The sequence below is a fragment of the Antechinus flavipes genome, chromosome 3, assembly GCF_016432865.1.
Source record: "Antechinus flavipes isolate AdamAnt ecotype Samford, QLD, Australia chromosome 3, AdamAnt_v2, whole genome shotgun sequence".
In the NCBI taxonomy this organism is placed as follows: Eukaryota; Metazoa; Chordata; class Mammalia; order Dasyuromorphia; family Dasyuridae; genus Antechinus; species Antechinus flavipes.
Window position 1 is genome coordinate 453,159,035 of NC_067400.1, and position 20,697 is coordinate 453,179,731.

Genomic DNA, 20,697 nt, shown 5'->3' on the forward strand with positions numbered 1-20,697 from the left:
TTGAAGAAAAAAAATGGGGAAAATCCAGGTTATGAAAAAAAAGAACTGGAAAGAAAATTTAAAACTTGGCCCAAAAAGTATAACATTGCCTAAGCAACAAACTCTCTGAAAATTCTAATGGACCAAATAAAAGCCAAATACATCATGAGGCAATAAAAAATATTAAAATAAAATCAAAAGGCTTGAGAAAGAATGTTAGAAAATGTATCTCATAGCAAAAACTTGACCTGGAAAACAGATCAAGGAGAAAAGAAATTAAGAATTGTTGGGCTATCTAAACAATATGACAAAAAAAAAGCCTAGACATTCTATTTAAGGCAAAGGATATAGGCTTATTGGCAAAAAAACTTACCCAGCAAAACTAAGTTTAATATTTGCAGAGGGAAAAAAAATGACCCTTTAATGAAAAAGAACTTTGAAGTACTACTGACGAAAAGACTAGAGCTGCAGAGAAACTCTGAAATTCAAACACAGGAATGAAGAGAAACATAAAAAGGTAAATATGAACAAGCAAACAATGATAAAGGACTAAACAAGAATTAACCACTTACATTCAAATATGAGATCGTACCTGTCCCCTCGAAACATAATTAAAAGGGTTCAAAGGAATCCAATTAGACAAGGCTTAGTAATGATTCTGTTATGTCTTGATGATCTTAAGAATGGAAAGAAAAAGGAAGAGCAATACATTGGTGGGTATTGGGGAAGAAGGGAAAAGAAAGTTTGGGGGAAATTAGCTCACATAATTGGTGCACAAGTAGACATTTACACAAAGATGAAAGAGGAAGTGGGAAGGAATGGCTAACATTTGAACCTATTATTTGAACTGGTCAAAAGAAGGAATACACACAAACACACACAGAATTAGGTATAAAAATCTATTTCATAATAAGAACATAGGAGGGAAAAGGTAGTGAGGAGGAATTATAGCAAGAATAGTTTGAGGGAGGGATTAGTCCTAAGTTAAATAAACTCTTCAAAAATATTTTAAATTCCTTTTGAGATGGCAAAGAATGGGCATCTGAGAGAGTGCTCACAAACTGAGGAAAGGATAAACAAATTATGCTTTTTATATTGTCAACAGGTAATCACAAAGTCATGAGACTTATGTGGAACCAAAGGATTCCCAGTCTTTAAAGAAGTTTACATTTTTATAATAGCAGATCAAAGAGAGAAGGCATACCAGGGAAGGGAGTGATATGGGAACAGGAAGAGTGCAGCAAAGGTGGGGGAAAAAGACAAGACCACTCTCCATGGGGAAGAACAAGGTAACAGCAAGTCTCATTAGGAAGATGGGAGCACCTGCTTTTCTGCAAAGAATCCTAGTTGCACAAGTATTATCCCAGCCTGGCATAGACTGGCTGGCATTTGTCTTGCCTCCCAAAGACACACAGCAAGTCCATCTTGAGATATAACACGTTAGGTCAGCTCAGGGGGAGCTTCATCTTTGACACATTCAAGACCTCCTAGACCTTCTACATGCTCTGGGTTCATTGTTTCTGGAAAACATGGCAAATCAAAAAGACAAGTTCAGGGGACTCCTTAATATTCATTAACAATATGTGATGTATTATTCTGAATGTTTATTGGTGTCATATCAAAGCAGAATCCCAGAAGACTAATGATACATATTACCCATTTCCTACATAGAGATGGACTGAAAATGCAGAATGAAATTTTTTTTTTGCATACTAGCCAATGCAGAAATTTGTTTTGATTATATTTGTTGCAATGTTGGGGTTTTTTTCCCCTTATTTTCTCAGTTAAGAATGGTTGGAGCATGAGAAAGCAGGTTTTAGTTGATTAAAACAAATAAGATATATTTTTAAAAAGACATGATTTCATGCCTTTAAAGAACTGTCATTTTAAGTGAGGAGACAATACATAGAAAGCAGAGAGGTTTTGATTTGTGAAATCACCAATCCCATAATTGGGAGCTTGACATATCTTTTCCAACAGCAAAGCAAGTGTGGTTTAGGATTAGAAAGCAGAAGAATGGAATGTCAAGTTTTAATTGTCCAAAGTAGAACAGCAGGTAAAGGGCAAGAAAATGGTCATGGAGAAAGTTGGACAGTAGCTCAAGGGATGCACTTATCAGTCAAAACAGCATAAACTTTTGTTCCAGGGCTGAGTAGACACTCACATGCCGTCTGGTTTAGGACTAGATGTGCAAAGAGACTGTTAGGCTGTTCAAGATGAGGAATGTAAATCCCTAGCATGGAAAATGAAAGGAGGTGTGTGTGAGATGTGTGTATAGCAAAGAAAGCCTCAGATTAGTGGTTTTAGGGATACCTTAAAAAGGTAAAGATTATATTTTTTAAAAGATCAAATTATGGACAAGGGGATTAGGAGAGAAAAGACCTCTGCATTTTTTAGCCCCTCTCCTAGCCAATGATGTGGAGTATTCTCCTGTACAGAGTACTGATAGTGAGCACTTTCAAACTCCTCTTTAAGTTGGGGTATTGAAATATCTGGTTGGATTCCTGCTTCATAGAAACTTCCAAAAGAAGAGAGAATAATAACTAGGATAGCAGAATTTGAAAGTTACGATTAGAATCATTTATTTCATCATCTAATTGCACCTAGAAAAAAGCAGCAATGATCATAAGAGTCAGAATGGCTTCATCAAAAACAGGTCATGGTAGACTCTTTTTTAAACAGTTATCAAAATAATGAATTAGGAAAAAGCTATATAGTTTGCCTACATTTTAATAGTTTGACAAAATTTTTACTGCAATACTTTTAGAAAAGACAGCCAAATGACATGTTACAGTTAATCTATTGAGTAGGTACTGATTGAATTGCTAAACCCCCAAAGTACATTGTTTTAATTGCTATTTATCACCTTAAAAGGAAATCTCCAATGCAAAATCCTACTCTGTCTTGGCCTGATGCTACTTAATTTTTTATCAATGACTTGGATAAAAGCCTGGTGTTGTTATTAAACATGTCGACAACATAAGAGAGGGAGATGATTATCTTGCTGTATTTCTTCTGGCCAAGTCACATCTAGAGTATTGTTTTCAGTTCTGAATGCCACATTTTACAAAGGATAGTGAAATGATGGTTAAACCCATGGGAAATAATGAGGTTATCAGGAAAAGGTGGAGGCCCTAGAACAGACTCTTGGAGAAAGATGAACAAGAACAAGAACAGAACATTAAAGAGTTAGGTCTATGTTACTTGCCTGCTCAGATATCTTCAGTATCTTATTATTATTTCTAAGATAAAATACAGACTTTTCAATCTAATATTTATAACTATCTGTGGCTTAACTCTAACATCCTTTCCCAAACTTACATTTGCCCCCATTATGAATTCTATGTTCCAGTTCAACTGTCTTACTTTTACATAAAACCCATGTTTACACAGTTCTTCATAACTTTTTTAACTTCTACCTCTGATTCAATAGATTCTTTCAAGGTTCAGCTCAGATTCTTATAATCTGCTAATTTAATCAAAAGATTCAGTTAGGTCCCAATAATGAAATCCTGTCAAGTGGTAACATGGCCTAAATTTATATTATTTGACTTATAGTCATATGTAAAACATGACAACTGGTTCTTTCCCAATGGAAATGTGCAATGAAATTTTTTAAAAATAAGTTTTTAATCTGTTAATCTAGTATAACTGCAAAGAATAAGAAAAACGTATTTCTGATTTGAGTTTGTTTCAAAGGAATAAGAGAAAGCAAAACTTTAAAATCACTGAATATTAAATTCAAAAATAAGCCTACAATGATATGACAAAAGTGTCTTTATTCTTGTTTAACATATTTTAGCAATGTAGGTTGAACTGTCTTTTTCTTTAAATCCTCATACATATGTTGGTAGATACAGAGAGCTCTATCCACATTTTGGCGAATCTGAATGCTTCGACTGACATTAGGATCAGCATTCATAATCTTTTGCTTCATGACTTCTACAGCTCTAAAGAGATCTTCAAATTCCTTGAGAGTAAATTCCTTCATTTGCATATTATCTGATTCTTTGAGATCATTGCTGGCTTCTTCAAACACTTGTTGTTCTAAATGAAGATCATTATCAGTCAATTCTTCTGAGTGTGAAATGAGTAATTCTTGGGCATCACCATTTTCCAGTTCATCAAAACCAAGCTTTCTTCCAATATTTGTTATTTCTTCTATAACAGTTTGGTTTTGAGGGGGGAAATTCTCAAAATTACTATTTGCAGAGTGTGGCAAAATGTGCTTCCACACAGTGGTGTCCTTATCTGCACTGGCTGCCTCTCTGGTAATTTTAGCATTATGCAATTGAAGTCGATTTTTAAAGCGATTAAACCAACCAACGCTAGCAGCAAAAGTTTCTTCACTTTCCATTTCATTTCCATTTTCTTTTACTGCCTTAAATAAACTTGAAGCTTTTGTTTGAATAGCTGCTCTGGTAAGAGGAATGCATTTTTTATTGCAATCTTCAATCCATACAGCTAAAAGCCGCTCCATTTCTATCATTGTAATACTTCTATTTCTCGTAGTTGTTTGCAAACCACAAAAAGTTGATGCAACTTTGCCTTTTTTTTTAATTTCACCTGCATGTTTTATAATATTCCGTACTGTAGACTCAGGCATTCCTATATCTCTTCCTATTTTAGAGTTACTATGACCACGTTCATGCCGTTCGATTACATCAAATTTTTGTTCTAATGTAATAACGAGTCTCTTCTTCTTTGTGTTGGCAGTGTTGCCATCTGAAGTAATCTTCCTTTTGTCCATTTTATAAAGGGTTATTTTGTGAAAAAATGAATAGAACTGTTGCTAATATGGTATGCAATGGGACATCACATCCACACTCAATGGTAACAAATACAGACTGATGATTTAGCATCAGTTAATAATGTGGGTTAGTTCCACATGTCACATTAATTGAATTTTTGTTTGCATTAATTGCAACATGATATCATTTTGGAATTCATAATAAAGGAGTTCTGCATTATTCAAACATATATTCATTACTATTTAGCTGTTTGTTCCTTCTCACTCGAGGACTTCAAGCAAATGCTGGATGAGCACTTCTCCAGGATGTATTTTAAGTGTTTTCTTGTTCAGGTATGGGCTGAATCAATGAAGTTCTGAGGCTCCTATAAGATAAAAACAAATAGAAAAAAATGTTAAAAAAAAAAAAAAACAGGCTTCTATGATATCTTTATGGTTTCATTTATTTTCCTACTACTATATGCTAGTAATATAATAACTGTACATAAAAGGTGTATGGGGGCTTTAAAAGTTAAAACATAAGAAAGGACAGGGGAAAACTTGAATATCAGAAGTGCCATGCATTTACCACCACATATATATACATATTTAACTATAACCTGCCAAGCCTCCAGATTGGTTCCTTTCAAGATTAAGAGTATAATACCTACTTAATAAATGGTTCTTCTTGTTATTGGTTGAAGATTATGATAGCCAAATGTCCAACAGTCATTCTGTGCTCTTTCTATGTAACCAAACTATTTCAGACTAGGAATAATTTACAATATTTTTCAAATGCATGCAGTAATAAATGTAAATGGCATTAAAAATATCATCTAGTAAATGTATAAGAAGCAAGTGCTTGCTAATAAGAACAGGGGATGGGGGGAGGGAGGGGAGGAAAGGAGAGAAGGGGAAAGGACAGTCTGAATATAACACAAATACCCATAGGAAAAAAAGATCCAAATAGCAGTAGGATATTGAGAAAACCATGAATCCCCCACATAGCTACTAGTCACTTTCTGGTTGTCTGTAAATATGCCAAGGCTCTCCTATTCTAAAAATAAACTAGCAAAACAAACAAACAAACAAACCTTTTACTAGAGTCTACCATTGCCTCCTTAAAGTTTGGGGAGAAGTCACACACAGAATTAGGTATGGATGGACTATGATCTGAACTATGATTGAGATCTGATAAGATTATGAGCCACTTAATTATTAAATTATACCACTGCATTACTCTCTGAAAATGTAGCCACATGCCAAAATGGTATAATAAATGGATCCATGTAACGACCGCGCTAGCACCCAGGACACCCCAGAATCAGCCAGAGTCAGGATAAGCAAAAATCCTCAGTCTTTATTTTTGGTCCTTAGATGCAAGATTGAACAGAATGGAAGCAGAATCTCCACGATCACCTTCTCCCTCGTCTACCGCCAAAGCGTGACTCTGGCTAGTCTTACTCCATAACCTAGTCCCCCCTACAATCCTCTGTATACACCAATCATTGAGCCAGCACAGGATAGTGGAAAGGACCATTTTCTAAGCATATGCCCATAAAGTATTGTCCAATCAGTAGTTAGCCTTAAGTGCTTGGCAGTCCTGACTTCAGTGCATCGACTCAGTAGTTTCAGCCCTCTACAGTGAAAAATATCACTTCTGAAAAGACTATTTATTTTAGCAAGCAAATGTTCCAAGAGGTCAGGATAGACACTAATTTGTGTTTTAAACACTTCTGAACACAACTCTATTCATACAAAATATAAAAAAACAGTTCTTACATAACAGATACTTCTGTAATTCTAGTAAGCATCCAAATACTGGACTGATCCTAGAAGTTTATCATCCAAGGAAGCATACATAAGTATACTTCTCAATTGTCATATACAAATTGCACATTATCTCATACCTTATCTATGTTCTGGTCTTTCTTTTCCATGCTGTTGTACTTTCCATCTTTGGCGACTTCCTTTGTCTATACTTTTCTCTCTTTCATCCTAGGCCCCTAAGTAAAGAGTAATTTTGTGGTATCTGTTGGGGAGAGGTGAGGTGTGAGGCCAATCTCCAAAATTTTCAAGGATTTGAGGATGTTTCTTCAACCTGGTCTAGGTATCCTCCTTCCAAAAATCTTATGTAAAGCACACCTGACATAATCTCATTAATTGGTTTCCCTGAACTTTAGTTGAAGCAAGCAATGCATTGAAATGTCATCAAAAGCTCCAATCCCTTTGCCCCTTTTAGTACTTCTCCAGGCACCAAGTACTGGCTTCACTTTCTTCCCTCTCCAATTCATCCCAGTAGTTAGCCATTTCAACTCAACACTGTCCTTTGCCCTTTGCCCTCTTAACCTATCACCATTCATCTCTTGCCAAATCTTAACCCTTTTTACCTCCACCATCTGCAATCTGCTGCTCCATGAGCTGAATGAATAAACAGCTAAGAGGAGTCTCATAACCTTGTTGACTAGGTCTGTTACAAATTTATGTGATTTAGCTTTTTGGGCCTTGGATGCAGCAAGGTACTTTAAAAGCAATTTCCTATTTCGTTCCTCAAGAGAAGCTCTTCCAAAATTCTTCCTTTCTTAGATCTACCATATCCTTTCCTTCCTTCATCTCTCTTAGCTAAGCATCTTACCTCTATTTTTCTGAGAAAACTGTGGACTACTCTGCCATAAAATCATCCTTCTCCTATTCTCTTTATCTCAAAATCCTTTGACATCATCTCCCATTCTCTCCTTTACCCCAGTTTCTTACAAAGAGATGGCCCTTTTTCTTACCTAGAAATTAATCTGATGTGCATTTGATTCTGCCCTTTCTCATCATCTCTATTAGATTTCACCCTCAATCAACCCCCAATCTTCTCAAATCGTTAACCTCCATCTAGCTACTAATTCCTTCTCTGATAACTTCAAACATGTCAGCTCTCTCTTACACTAACCACAAACAAAAAACCTTTATTGATTCTACTATTGCCTTCTCAAAGAAACTCCTTGAAAGGCTGTCTCTTCTTGCTACCTTTACTTCTCTATAACTCTTTGCAATTCTGGTACCCAATCTCATCATTCAACTAAAATTGCTTTTTTCAAAATTATTTATGGTCTTTTCTCATTACTCATCCTGCTCATCAGCTGCGTTTGGAATTTTATGTTACTCACTCTTGGTTCTCCTATTTATCTGACTGCTCCTCAGTCATCATGCATATCATATTCTAAGTGTTCCCCAAAATTCTATTTTAAGCTGTCTTCCCTTTTCCCCCATACTCTTTTTGGCAACCTCAATAGCTCTTATGAGTTTAACAATTATCTCCATATAGGTAATGAGTGTGTGTGCACTTCTACACACCTGCACACACATATACACCCATACATCGCATCCAGCCTCCTTTAAGCAATTTTAATTCCATATCACCAACTGCCTCTTAGCCATTTTCAATTAGATGTCACAGAATACAACTCAAAGACAACATGCCCAAAACTGAACTTACTACCTTTCCCCAAAACCATCTCCTTTTCAAAGTTCTGTATTTCTATTGAAGATATCACCATCTTTCCAACCTCTCAGGTTTGTAATCTATCTTGACTCCCCTTCAGTCTTTCTCTTCCTTCAAGGTACAATTCCTGCACCATTTTCTGCATAAAGCCTTTTTCAATCTCTTTTAACTTGTAGTTCACCTTTCTCCCAAATTACCTTTTATTTAAAAATACTTTGTATTTATTCCCTTTACATTTATATTGCATATATCCATATAAGCTTAATAAATGTCTATTGAGTCCACAAAAAATTATACAATGGTGTACAACTAACACAGGATAAACATCAATTCTGATACTTCATTTTGTAATAGCAATGGCCCTCTGTGCATACATCTACAGCCATTAAACTGATTCCAAATGCCTTAATTTTGACCAGATGAAACCAGATTAATCTAGTTTTCTCACCTGTTAACTGAATTCTGGATATTTTGTGTTACATACATTTATTTCACTGCTCTTTCTCTAGGATTAAAAAAAATGGATATTACTCCAAGTCAATGTGCAAATTATAGCTCCTAAACAGCCTACTTTCATAACTTTAAAGATATTCGAATAACTATTGATGGAAGGATGTGTAATGTTTCAAAGATTATTCAAGCCCATAAAGACATGGGATTAAGAAAGTGCAAAGGAAAATGCATAAGAAAAATACATTAGAACTAATAAGTTATTACTGCAAAACAGTCTATTTAATCCTTGAAAAACAAATAACTTCAGAAAGGCTAGATACCTGTGTTATGAGCCAGAACTTGAAACAATGTGATAACTCAATGGAACTGATGGAAGCAATGCTTGTGTGCTTGGGTTTGCACCTTTGAGAGTTCACACATTAGCTCACACACATTAGTTCACAAGTTTGGGAGATTCACAAGTCAGTATGAAATTCACAAGAATAAGATTCACACCTCCCATAATCCCACTCTTGGAGGAGAAGTTAACCTTTGAGTTTACACCTCTAAAAGAGCATAAAAAGAGCTTCAGTCAGTCAGTCAATTCGGAAGATTGCCAGGAGTTGGAGTTGAGCTAGAAACAGAAGCTGGCAGAGGCAAAAGACAAGCTGCAAGAACTCTTGGAACCAAGGAGGAAGAGAGGCCTCTAAGAAAGCTAACTGGGCCCAACGAAAGAGATAAGACTTGGAAGGAGAAAATAAATGTTTGGATTTTATCAGCTGGCTGCATTTGAAGTGATTATTACTCTGAACCGAAACTAAGGCTGCCTCCAGAAAACCTCCCCAAGAAACCTGCTCCCAGAGAACCATCACATATTATACAAAAGAGGAGAAACCACAACTTGGAATAATACAATATGAAGCCACTTTTTAATTGAAGTCTTTGCCAAAATTGTTGTCAGAATTCCAGAAAAATCTGGAAGATCATATGGGGCATCTTCTTCAGAATGTAAAATACCTACTTACAAATGTTCTTGGGGTATCTAGGTGGTTCAGTGGATAGGGTGTCAGGCTTGGAGTCAAGAAAACTCATCTTCATGAGTTCAAATCTGGCTTCAGACATTCACTAGATGTATGAATGACTCCAAGCAAGATACTTCGATCTGTTTGCTTCACTTTCCTAATCTGTAAAATGAGATGGAGAAGGAAATGGCAAATCCCACCAGTATTTTTGTCCAAAAAACCCCAAACATGGAACATGACTGAAACACAATAACAACAAATCTTCTTTGGATTTTTTTTTTTCTTTTTTCTTATAGGGGATCTGAAAATCTTATCCCCATTGAATGAATGATGGACTTTAAAACCTACAGGATATAATCAATGCTAGACATCTTCTACAAGAAACCTTTCCCAAAATATTTTAATTCTAATGCATTCTTTCTCTTATTCACTTCCTATTTATCTTGAATATGTTTGTTTGCTTGTCTCTCCCTTTTTAGACTGTGAGCTCTGTGGGGGCAGGGACTGTTTTTTGCCTTTCTTCATATTCCTAGCACTTAGTATAGTGCCTGGCACATTTGTAGGCCCTGAAAGATAAGACTTTGGGAATATGTTTGTCAAAGATTTGCTTAAGATCCAATGCCATGAAAAAGTATGATTTCATAATGAAGAATTAAAGACTGTGTTAAAAATCTTGTGACCTTAATATAAAATTGTGTAAAATAAATGATTGGAAGAAAAAGATATATTATACATTAAGTCTTAAAAGATGTAAATGGTTATAAAAGTTTATTATATATGTCAAAAAATTTAATTATTTGACTGTCCCAGTCAATTCCCATACCACTGTAAGTGAATCATTGTGTTCCTGAACAACCAAAATTCTGACTATAGAAGTTCAAAGTTAAACAGTGAGTCCTGATATTTATGTAGTAGAAATAACACTGATACTAGAAGACATAGGTTCGAAATCCTGGCACTACCACTTACTTGCTGTGTGGTCTAGGGAAAATCATGAAGAATTGAAAACTAGAGGTTCCAGAATCTTTTCCCTCCCTGCCCTCCCTTATTTAGAGACAACAGAAGTAGCAGAACCACTGGTCAGTAATTCTGACCCTGTATAAATAGGACTACAAGTTGTGTGGTTTTTAATTTCTAATATTTTCCTCTCCATTCTTTCCATTATGTTCCAGCAAATAATAATACCTTTTTGTCAGTGAAAAACCAACAATTGCTAGCATTTTATAATGCCCTTATGGTTTGTAAAGTACTATACAAATATTATCACTTAATTGTTAAAACAATCCTGGGAGGTGGGTGCTATTATTATCTTCATTTCATAAATGGGAGAACTGAGATAGTTAAGAGCTTTGGTCAGGGTCATAAAGAACTTAAGATTGGATTTGAACTCTACTTTGCCCAACTACAGATCCAGTGCTGGATAGTAGGACTGAGCTGGGTTTATGCTAGGAATTGGGGATATTATTTTTAAAATAACTTTAGCATGGAACTTAGTTGAATTTTATATTAAAAACTTATCATGTAATAATTCCCATATAAATTCCTTGAAGGCAGTAATGTTTTTGTTTTTGTTTTTGTTTTGTTTTTTTTTAATCTTTACTTCACTATATCTCACACAGTGACAAACACTTAACTGAATTGTTTGGTCTGGATACTCTCTGGGAGAAAGTGATCAGGAAAAACTTTTTGAGGGATATGGACTAGGTGATCACTATAGGTCCATAAATCTATATAAAGGAAGAAATTTAATTCTATACATGGGAAATGACATAAATAAAGATGATGGACAGCAGGAGCAAGATAACAACTTGACTAGAAAACAGAGACTATAAAAGGAAATAATAAATTAATTTAACTGTGGAGAGCTTGTTAGGAAGCCAGGAGTAGGTAAGAAAAGAGCATTCCAAGCACAGGGGAAAGTTAGTATCAACACACAGAAATAGGCAGTACAAGATACCAGTGAACAAGACCAAGTCAGTGTGGCTGAACTGTGCTTGTAGGAAGGTACTGAAGTTATGAAGAAATTAAAGATTCAAAGAGGATTTTAAGTGGGACTATAAGATGGAGAAATGGGAGGAGATGGGATCAAGTGTACAAGTAGAAGGGCTGTCCTCAGCAAAAGGAAAGACAGGGAGAGACAAAGAGAGGAGGATGGGAAAGGAAGAAGGGAAAGGAAGGAAGGAAAAAAGAGGGAGAGAAGGAAAGGAAAGAAGGAAAGGAAACAAAGGAGGAAAAAAGAAACGGGGAGCAAAGGAGGGAAAGAGGAAGGGAAGAAAAGAAAGGGGAGAAAGAGGAAATAGAAAAAGGAAGGAGGGATGGAAATAAAATGTTCTACTAATGCGTCAAGCACTGTTATAAATAATTTACAAAAATCTCATTTGATCCTCACATCAGTTCTGAGAGGCTGGCACTATCACTCCCATTTAACAATTAAGGAAAATGGACAAATGTAAGTCAAGGGACTTGACTAGGGTCACATGATTAAGTATCTAAGGTCATATGGGCTTTCTGATTTCAGGCCCAGTTCTCCATCCATTGCTGCCTCCAGAAGGCTCATCTTTTCATTAGAGATTAGCTACGCAGAGTGAATTTATTTCAGAAATAGTAAACACATTCATAAAGGAGTTTGCCCTTCAGTCATAGGAAACTTTCAAGATTAAGTTTAGCTGAGACAGACTTTACTTTTCCTTTATAGAGGGCCAACAATAACCAAAAAAAAAAAAAAAAAAAAAAACCCTTCCTAAATAATTGTGCACTTGACAAAGGGATCTCTGGCTTTCAGGAGAAAAACAAAAAACTCCTAATATTTCTAAATGTAAAAGTCTAGATAATAAAGTGACTAAGGGAATCCAAACGCACCCCCAAAAATATTTTTTAAAGGAGAGAAAAACCAAGCAAAAGCAAAAGCTCGCTTAATGTTAAAGAGACAACCGGATCGGGAGAACGGGAAAAGGTTGGACTGTTAGTGACATGGGCTTTCTCTCTCCCACCCCCCTAGGCTTTCATCCCAACATAAAAAGCTTGGGTGGAGCGCCGAAGCCTAGGAAGTCAGTCAGAGGCAATCTGGCACTTTAGGGGCCCGCAGGTACGGGCTGGGTGTGGGCCTGCTAGGGCCCCGCCTCCAGAACCCCTCCAAAGAAACGCCCAGATAAAGGTATTCTGAGAGGCTGACGGTCAGACCAAGAATGGAGTCCCCGGGATCTGTAATCCTTACAAATACCGCTCGTTTTCTATCTTTAGTTTGACTATGGGTATAAAACCAATCTCCGAAGCGCCAACGACTCACCTCGGAGGAGGAGCCGCTACGAGGCCCTAGCTCTCGGAAGCCATTTCCCTTACTTCCTGTAGGGGAGGAGAACTGGAAGGGGAGGGAGGGACAGAGGGCGGGTCAAGCTTTTGTGTCCGAGGCCTATGGCAAACGGGCGACTTTTTCGCAGCCATGGCAACGGCTGTAAGTCGAGAGGAAGGAACGGCCGCCTATTGGCTAGAATCTTTCGAGAAGGCTCGAGAAGACGGAAGCGGAAATGGCACGTGGTAAGGGGAGGGTTTAGGGAGGGGAGCCGGCGGAGGCGCCGGGGAGTAAATGCCGCAGATTCTGGAAAGTTCTCAGCAGAAGACTACATAAAGCAGAGGAGGCCGGATTTCCTTTCTGTCTGGGTCAGTCATTCGGGGTCCGTAGTACTAACCCGAGAGTGAAGGAAGGAGCAGGTGCGCGTGCTTCTTGGCGAGCTAGACCAGCAGGCAAAGCGGGCCAGGCACGTCTGTCCTCTCTCCCTCCCCCCCCCACCCCACTCGGCACCGTGAGTCGGGTCTGTCAGAGCCTTTTCTCGCTGAGCAGGCGCGAGACAGCAGCAGCAGCAGCAGCAGCAGCAACAGCAATAGCAATAGCAACAGCAACAGCAACAGCGCCAGCAGCAGCACTCGGGCGGACCCTGCGAGAAGCAGTGCGCGGGCAGTAGAAGAAAACAGCAGCTACAGCCATGTCGGTAGTGGGGCTGGACGTGGGCTCCCAGAGCTGCTACATTGCAGTGGCCCGGGCTGGAGGAATCGAGACCATCGCCAACGAGTTCAGCGACCGGTGCACCCCGTAAGTGTGTGTGCCCCAAGGGGCCGCGACTGTGGGGGGAAGGGAGACAGGTGAAAAAACAGCTTAGGGAGGGCGAGGGGAAAGGGCTGAGGCAGGCTGAGAGAAAGTCAGGTGTTGGAGCTTTTCCCTTCTCCACGCGCATCTCCGCCTCCAAAATCTCCCCATTCTTAAGTTTGGGGCCAAGAGGAGTGAGCGTGATTCCTTTAGAATATTGGGGGGGGGGTATAGTAGGATGGAGGACTCATCTCTAGGTTATCTACTCTGGAAAGGGCATGGGGTGGTTCTGGGTGGGGAAAAAACCATCATTAATTCGTTTTCTGTCTTTTTTGTCAACTTTTGGGCTATCTGACTGCGACAAAGCCCAAGCTTCTGCCCCGATTTCTATGGCCTGCCCCCAGGGAGCATCCTCGGTCTCCGATCGCCCCCGCTTTCCCCCCACCCGGCTTTTGCTATCAGCGCGGCGGAGCCGCCTCCAGGCTGCCTGCCTGCCCGCCCTCCCCCTTCCCTCCGCCCCGGCTGCCAGCCAGAGCGTGGATCTTAGCGCCGCACAGCGGAGCACCCGTGACCTGCCGCGGCCGCACTCGCTCCTCTGCCTCGGAAGCTTCCAGAGCTCGCCGTCCCCCTGGGGTGCGGACGTGAGGGAGGGGCTTTTCTCTCCCTGACGTCTCCGCCCTGTTTGCGGGGCGGCTGCTAGGGGCGACCGTCTGCAAACCAGTCCATGGGCCTTCCGCGAGACTGAGGGGCCGTAGGCTGTAGCCTTCGCTGATTTCGGGGCACGGGGTGCCCCCAGGTCAGTGAAAGTTTGGGAGTGAGAAGGCAGACTGCTCGTGCTTTTCGGGCTTTGAGTGCCTATGGAACAATGCAGAATGGTTGCGCTTGGCCAGAATCCTCTGTAGCCATTCGGGAAATTTGAAACGCTTAGTAGAGAAGATGCTGGACGCTTCATCTGTACTGATGGGCTAGCAGAAGGCTCCCCCCATTGGCGAGTTAACGAGATTGTATCCAGCACATTGTCCTAGCCGGCTCTTTGAGCACGGGGACAATTTGGACAGGGCCAGAGGAAACCACGGCTGAAAGGCAGCCCTTGTTTTTGTCCCTTAGGTATAACCACCATTTTGTGAAGGCAAATATAAAACCAGAAACCTGTGATTTTCTAAGCAAAAGTTTGGAGAGACTTGTTTATTATTATTAGGACAAGGCACAACTCTGCTAGATCTGTATTGGAAAACTGGGGAAGCAGACTGAAGCTTTCAACACGGGAGTCAGACATCAGAAAATGTACTCTTCTAACCCAGCCAAACTTTTTATTTAAACATTGGAGTAGGGACCAAAAAACAACCCAAGTTAATCATAAATGTTTAGCTAGTCAATTAAAACAAGCTCTTAAGTATCCTCCTAAATTCAGTGAAGATTAGAAATATCTAATGAGGGTTTGAAAATGTGTTTAGTTACTTGCATTAAATGTCTCCTCTTACTGTTTGTTTGTTTTTAAGTAAAATGAGCAAATAAATGGAATCCTACCCTTTTGTGAAAGTACTTTTTAATCTTCAGATCTAAAATGGTAGAATCTTAAAATTGAAATATGGTATAAATTAATCTAGTATAGGCCTTACGCAGAGTAAGAAACTATGTAGTGCCTGCTACTTTGCCAAACTGCTCTGACCAGGTGTTTTTCCAACCTTTCATCTTCCAGTTTCTACTTCTCAGGTCTCTGCCTTTCTCCATCCTTAAAGCATTTAGTCTAGGAGTCTTTTTTTTTTTTTTTTTTTTTTTAACCTATAAATTAATTATGTAGACTTAATGAAATCTCTTACCCACCCCACCCCACCCTTTTTTTTTTTTTTGTCTTTACTGTGGATGGTTTTCTTTTCAGTGATAAGGTAAAAACTCTCTATATAGATCAGAAATAGAGGTCTGGCATTTAAGTGACATTCTACTACTAGTCTTCTGCCTTTTACTTGCCATTCTGTCTATTTCTGTTTCCACGGCCCTTTGTTTTTTCCTTCATGTAGATAGATTAGTTTCAGTGGTAATCAAGATTCCACTTGCTTATTTCAGTATATATAAATGCCAGAAGAGGTTATGAAAGTATTAGTAGTAAAAAAGAATGAAAATGAGTATTTTACATATTAACTCTGGGTTAAAGATTAATACTCCAGTCCCTGGTGGAATATAGTATATGAAATGGGAAAGGGAATGACTTTAGGACATTATCCTTGCCTTCATCCCTGCTCCCATTTCCATTCAAAAGGAGAGGAGGAAAAGCATTCTGGGTCAGAAAAATTTTAGAAGATATTTAAACATCACTTAGATATTGTGGCAATAATATAAATTGATGTTATTACTGGAAGATATTCCTAAATATGCTTGGGACCAGGAACCTTCAGCATTAACTTATTATAGAACACATAGTTGTGGAATTCCTATTAATTCTCTTTTATCAAAAACTTAACTTCTGCTCTGACACCATGTTAAAGATATTATCAAAATAGGCTGGCAAGCATAGTCATTGTTCTGTGGAGCTCCTGGTTTCTGGAATTCTATTTGGAGCCTTTGGTTAGTTAGGTGATTATTCCCAGCGCCTGTTAGAATGTTGCTTTTTATCGTTTTAAATGTGGCATATATTTCTTCTTCAGATCAGTAATATCATTTGGATCAAAAAACAGAACAATTGGAGTTGCAGCTAAAAATCAGGTATGTCCTTTGGGGAAGAAATAGTTCTGATCACTTAAGTAATTGCAAAGAGCAAATAGAAAATGTTCATCAGAATTGTCTAAGTTAAGATTGTCTTTAAATAATTAATGTATGTTTGTGTCAGATATGCTAGTGAATGCTGAAAGCAATAGACTTTTATTGGTCCCTTCTTACCACAAGGCCTAATAATTAGACAGTCAAAGCAAGCAAGAACAATAAAGCATGTTTCCTTGGACAGCATGTCCTTATGCCAAGAAGGAGAAGGAAAGTGAGGAAGTCAGCTGAGGCTCTGTGCAATCTACATACTTACTTTGATATCAGAAACATCTGGGTCAACCCAGTCAGGTTTTATATAGAGGAGTCAGGGTCCCAGATGGATCTGATTGGTTTCTATTCCCTGACAGAGGACCTTGGTCTACTTCATGAGACCAGCATACAGGGGTGCCAAGGAAATACCATCAAGCCTTATGTATCTTAGGCTTCACACCACCATGCTCAACCAGGGACAAGGATTTGTGGGCTATCCTAGGGCATTATCTGCATTCTTGACCTTTTTATTTTATTGAATGAGATACTATGTACCTACTGTAGTTAACATTTCTATCTTCAAGTACTTGAAATTTCTTGTTTCATTTTTGATAATGTTTAATTCTATGTAATTTAGCTTCTGGGCCCTGATTTTCTAATTTATTAAATGCAGAGGTTGAACTCTGCTATGAGGTTCCTTACAGATCTAAATTGATAATCTTCTGAAATAAAGAGTGAGTGAAAGAGATGAAGACAGAATGAAACAAAGAGAAACATGCAGAGCAAGCTCCACATAGAGAGTAAAGCTCAAAATGACTCTGTTGGGATATTGCCATTTAAGATAGTTTGAATTGTGTTAGAGTTTGTAGCTATACTCTTCACATGAGGATATACCTATTTAGTCATTGAAAGGAAAATTAATCTTAGAGCCACACCTGGCTCATCAGTAGTTTGCCATCTGTTACAAGAAATTTCTATATGAAAGTATTAACAAAATATTTTTTGAGAGCATCTAGATTAAAAACTTAGACTCAAGTCCTTGGTGTGGCATACAGCACATGAAATGAATGAGGGAATAAATAATACCTTGCATATTGTCCTAGTCTTTGTCCCTGCTTTCATTTTCATTGGGGAAGAGATGTAGAAAATAGTTAAGGATTGGCAAAGTTTTAGAGGAAGATATTCAAATAGTAATGTTTATTAGGAATATTTTACATGGTACACTTATGTTTGAAAACCGATAACATTCTAAAGCTTTATGGGAAAGCTATTCTTTCAATTTCACATTCTAGTTTTTGCTCTACTGCTCTAACCAATAAAATAATTGGGGACAGGGGGGACTTGATACAAAAGCCTCTAGTTAAAACATATTACTTTGATTTGGAATCCCACAAAACTAACTCAAGGGAATAGCATGTTTTTAAGTGATGATTATATTAAAAGCTGCCAGGATTTAAAGTAATGTAGCCTTGTGATAATTTGTATTTGAGGAGATTTTTCAAGCTAATGAGTCTTTGATCACATATAAAGGAAAAATTTCCATACCTATAGATTCCCCACCCCCCCACACAATTAGTAAAACTATTTTGTTTTATGTGGGGGTGGGAGAGTGGGTGTTTGGTTTTTTTAAGAGAATTTGTAAAGTAAAACAATAGTTTTACAATGGCTTTGTGCCACTATATTATTACTTGTTAGACTACACCCTCATTCTGAAAGTTCAATTTGGGCTATAGGATACACTGCCTTAGTGGTTTTAAAACAGCAAAGAATTCATTCTTGTGGCTCTTTTTTACTTTGCTTTAGGAAAAAAAAAATGATGTAAAAAAATTTCAGTCATTCTGTTTGTTTTTATTGAAAGAATGGCCATAAGCAGGTTTACTTCTCAGGGAAATGTTATGACCTTTGATCTGCTGGGATCTACATGTGTGTCATCACCAGGGTTGTTCTAACTGCTATTGTAGGGTATTGTTCCCAGGAGGTAGGAAAGAAGGAGAGTAAACACCTTAAACTTTTTTTTTTTTCCTTCAGCAAATCACTCATGCGAACAATACAGTATATAGCTTCAAGAGATTTCATGGTCGAGCATTTAATGATCCTTTTGTTCAAAAAGAAAAAGAAAATCTGAGTTTCGACTTGGTTCCCATGAAAAATGGAGGAGTTGGAATAAAGGTAATGTAATTGAATTTTTTTTAATCTGGTAAAGAAATTATTCACAATGAAAACATAATTGAAAACTAGTTGATTGTAAGAGCTGGTCTTTTGCAATTTAATAGTATTTTTTTCCAATTACATGTAAAGATAGGTTTCACCATTCATCAGTATAGAATTTAGAACTCCAAATTTTTCTTCCAGTACAAAATAGTTTGCAGCATTCATTGTTGTAAGATTTTGAATTCTAAATTTTCTCCCCCTTTTTTTTCTCCCTCTTTCCCCAAGATAACAAGAATCTGATAGGTTATGCGAAATTATACATACTCTTAAAGCAATTTGTCAGTTTTCCCCAACTTACTGGAAATTCTCAAGTTACTAAAAATTAAGTAGATTTTAAAAGCTAAATTGATTTGTTGGTTTGTTTAAATCATTAGGCTTGTTATATTTCCTCATTTCTGACTGCCGTCTAAATAAGAATAATCAATAGCCTCTTTGCTTTGTTTTAGACTATTTTCTTTCTTATCTTTTATTATATAGTGTTAACTTAACCTAATATTCATAAAACTAGGATTGGAAATAAATTACATATGACTATATTACTTGTAAGATATCTCTGAAAAGTATCTCAACCTTTAGGAGAAAAATAAGATGACCATTTAAATATAAGGGAAGTTGGAAGTATTAAAATAATTGGATTATAGTTTTGTAAAGAATAGATAGATTGTAGTAGTTTTAAGTATTTAAGGAAAATATGCCTATGATTCAGGCTCACAAACATTCTACAATTCAAGCGAGAAGTGAGATGTTCTAAATTTACAGAATCTTAAGAGTTTGAAGGTACTAAAACTACCTGGTATTTTAAAATTGTTTTACAAACCTGAATAGTTTTGTATTAACAACTGCAGAAAAACACTAGAAGGCAGAATAACTGGCTTACTAATAGTAAAGTATATAACAAATGTAGTTGGTTGATTTGAACTTTTCTTGAATTGTAAGCTACAAAAGAATTTCTAAGGACAATTTTGTTACAACTACAGAAAACATCTAACAGATGAATCTTTTGTTCATAATAAACATTTTCTGGACATTGATATTCAGTTCCTTGGAGGGGAAAAAAATGGATGTACCATTGAAAATGTGCTTGGTGTCTAATTTATGTTCCATGACTTGTGGATGTTAATAACCTTAGAAGAAAGGGAAATGATAGGGCATATACTAATTATGGAAGGTAAGTTAAATGGTTTGGCCTTTTTTTTTTTTTTCTTCTTCCCTAATAGGTAATGTACATGGATGAAGAACATTACTTTAGTGTGGAACAAATAACTGCTATGCTGTTAACTAAGTTAAAGGAAACTGCCGAGAACAACCTCAAAAAACCTGTGTCAGACTGTGTTATTTCAGTAAGTAGTTGTATTATAGTAAATCGGAAAAGATAACAAATAATCTGTTTTGCTCATCAAGTTAAAGTGATAAATTTAGATTTCTTTAGTATCTGCCAATGTTGTTCTAGCTGTTATCTCTTTCCTTACCCTGAAGAATGTGCTGGAGACTAACTCATAATCTAATTTAAATCCTGCCATAGAAAATAAATTTTATTAACTACAATTGTGTGGGCATAATTGAAAATCTTCATCTTGTGAGCTGTTATTTGGGCATGTCAATGTGATACTACATACTTTTAGATACTTGCAAACCAGATCATTCCAGATATGTGGAAGGAATCATTGGCTTATGTCTACATTTTGAATTGATTGATAGTCTGTATTTTGCATGTCTACATGAACAGTTCATAACTGCTTCAGTGTGATATTTTTTTAAAAAAATTGTGTCATTTATATCAATTGCCTGTTAGTTACTTAATATGCCAGTTAAAGTCTGGCATCAGTTTGCAAGATATCTTTGGGACATCTACTTGATCTCCCAAAAAAGTATTATTTGGAAAAAGCTGTGGTAAAACAAACTCCTATTTTGCCACTGGTTTGTTAAACTGTGAACATGTTAAATAATGATTTGACATTTTAATGAAGTGTGAGACTGGGTCTTCCTCTTGCCCAAGATGAAAATTCATTGGTCACTTGTAGGCCTA

The 20,697-nt window shown here is 37.3% G+C and overlaps 2 protein-coding genes across 5 annotated transcripts in view; one reads left to right on the forward strand and one right to left on the reverse strand.

Annotated features, from left to right (window-relative positions):
• Positions 1 to 3,738: 3,738 nt before the first annotated feature.
• Positions 3,739 to 13,047, reverse strand: LOC127554692 (uncharacterized). 4 transcript variants are annotated; one of them, XM_051986503.1, is made up of 3 exons: positions 12,939 to 13,024; positions 9,656 to 9,814; positions 3,739 to 5,094 (listed from the first exon to the last, which is right to left on the reverse strand). In XM_051986503.1, the coding sequence occupies exon 3, from the start codon at positions 4,727 to 4,729 to the stop codon at positions 3,758 to 3,760; it is 972 nt and encodes a 323-aa protein (XP_051842463.1). In that variant the 5' UTR covers positions 4,730 to 5,094; positions 9,656 to 9,814; positions 12,939 to 13,024; the 3' UTR covers positions 3,739 to 3,757. The 4 variants fall into 4 exon arrangements, with proteins under 4 accessions (XP_051842463.1, XP_051842464.1, XP_051842461.1 ...); XM_051986504.1 differs by having other exon boundaries at positions 9,652 to 9,814; XM_051986501.1 differs by lacking the exon at positions 9,656 to 9,814 and having other exon boundaries at positions 12,939 to 13,047.
• A 165-nt stretch (positions 13,048 to 13,212) lies between these two features.
• HSPH1 (heat shock protein family H (Hsp110) member 1) overlaps positions 13,213 to 20,697 on the forward strand; it is a 28,101-nt gene continuing 20,616 nt past the window's right edge. Inside the window, exons 1-4 of the mRNA XM_051986500.1 lie at positions 13,213 to 13,739; positions 16,376 to 16,433; positions 18,489 to 18,629; positions 19,889 to 20,011. Of these exons, the coding sequence (XP_051842460.1) occupies positions 13,633 to 13,739; positions 16,376 to 16,433; positions 18,489 to 18,629; positions 19,889 to 20,011 (429 nt within the window). The 5' untranslated portion in view covers positions 13,213 to 13,632. The remainder of the gene's footprint in view (positions 13,740 to 16,375; positions 16,434 to 18,488; positions 18,630 to 19,888; positions 20,012 to 20,697) is intronic.

Excerpts from the sequence above, each read along its gene's own strand:
- LOC127554692 (XM_051986501.1), bottom strand. The coding sequence starts at position 4,729 with ATGGACAAAAGGAAGATTACTTCAGATGGCAACACTGCCAACACAAAG.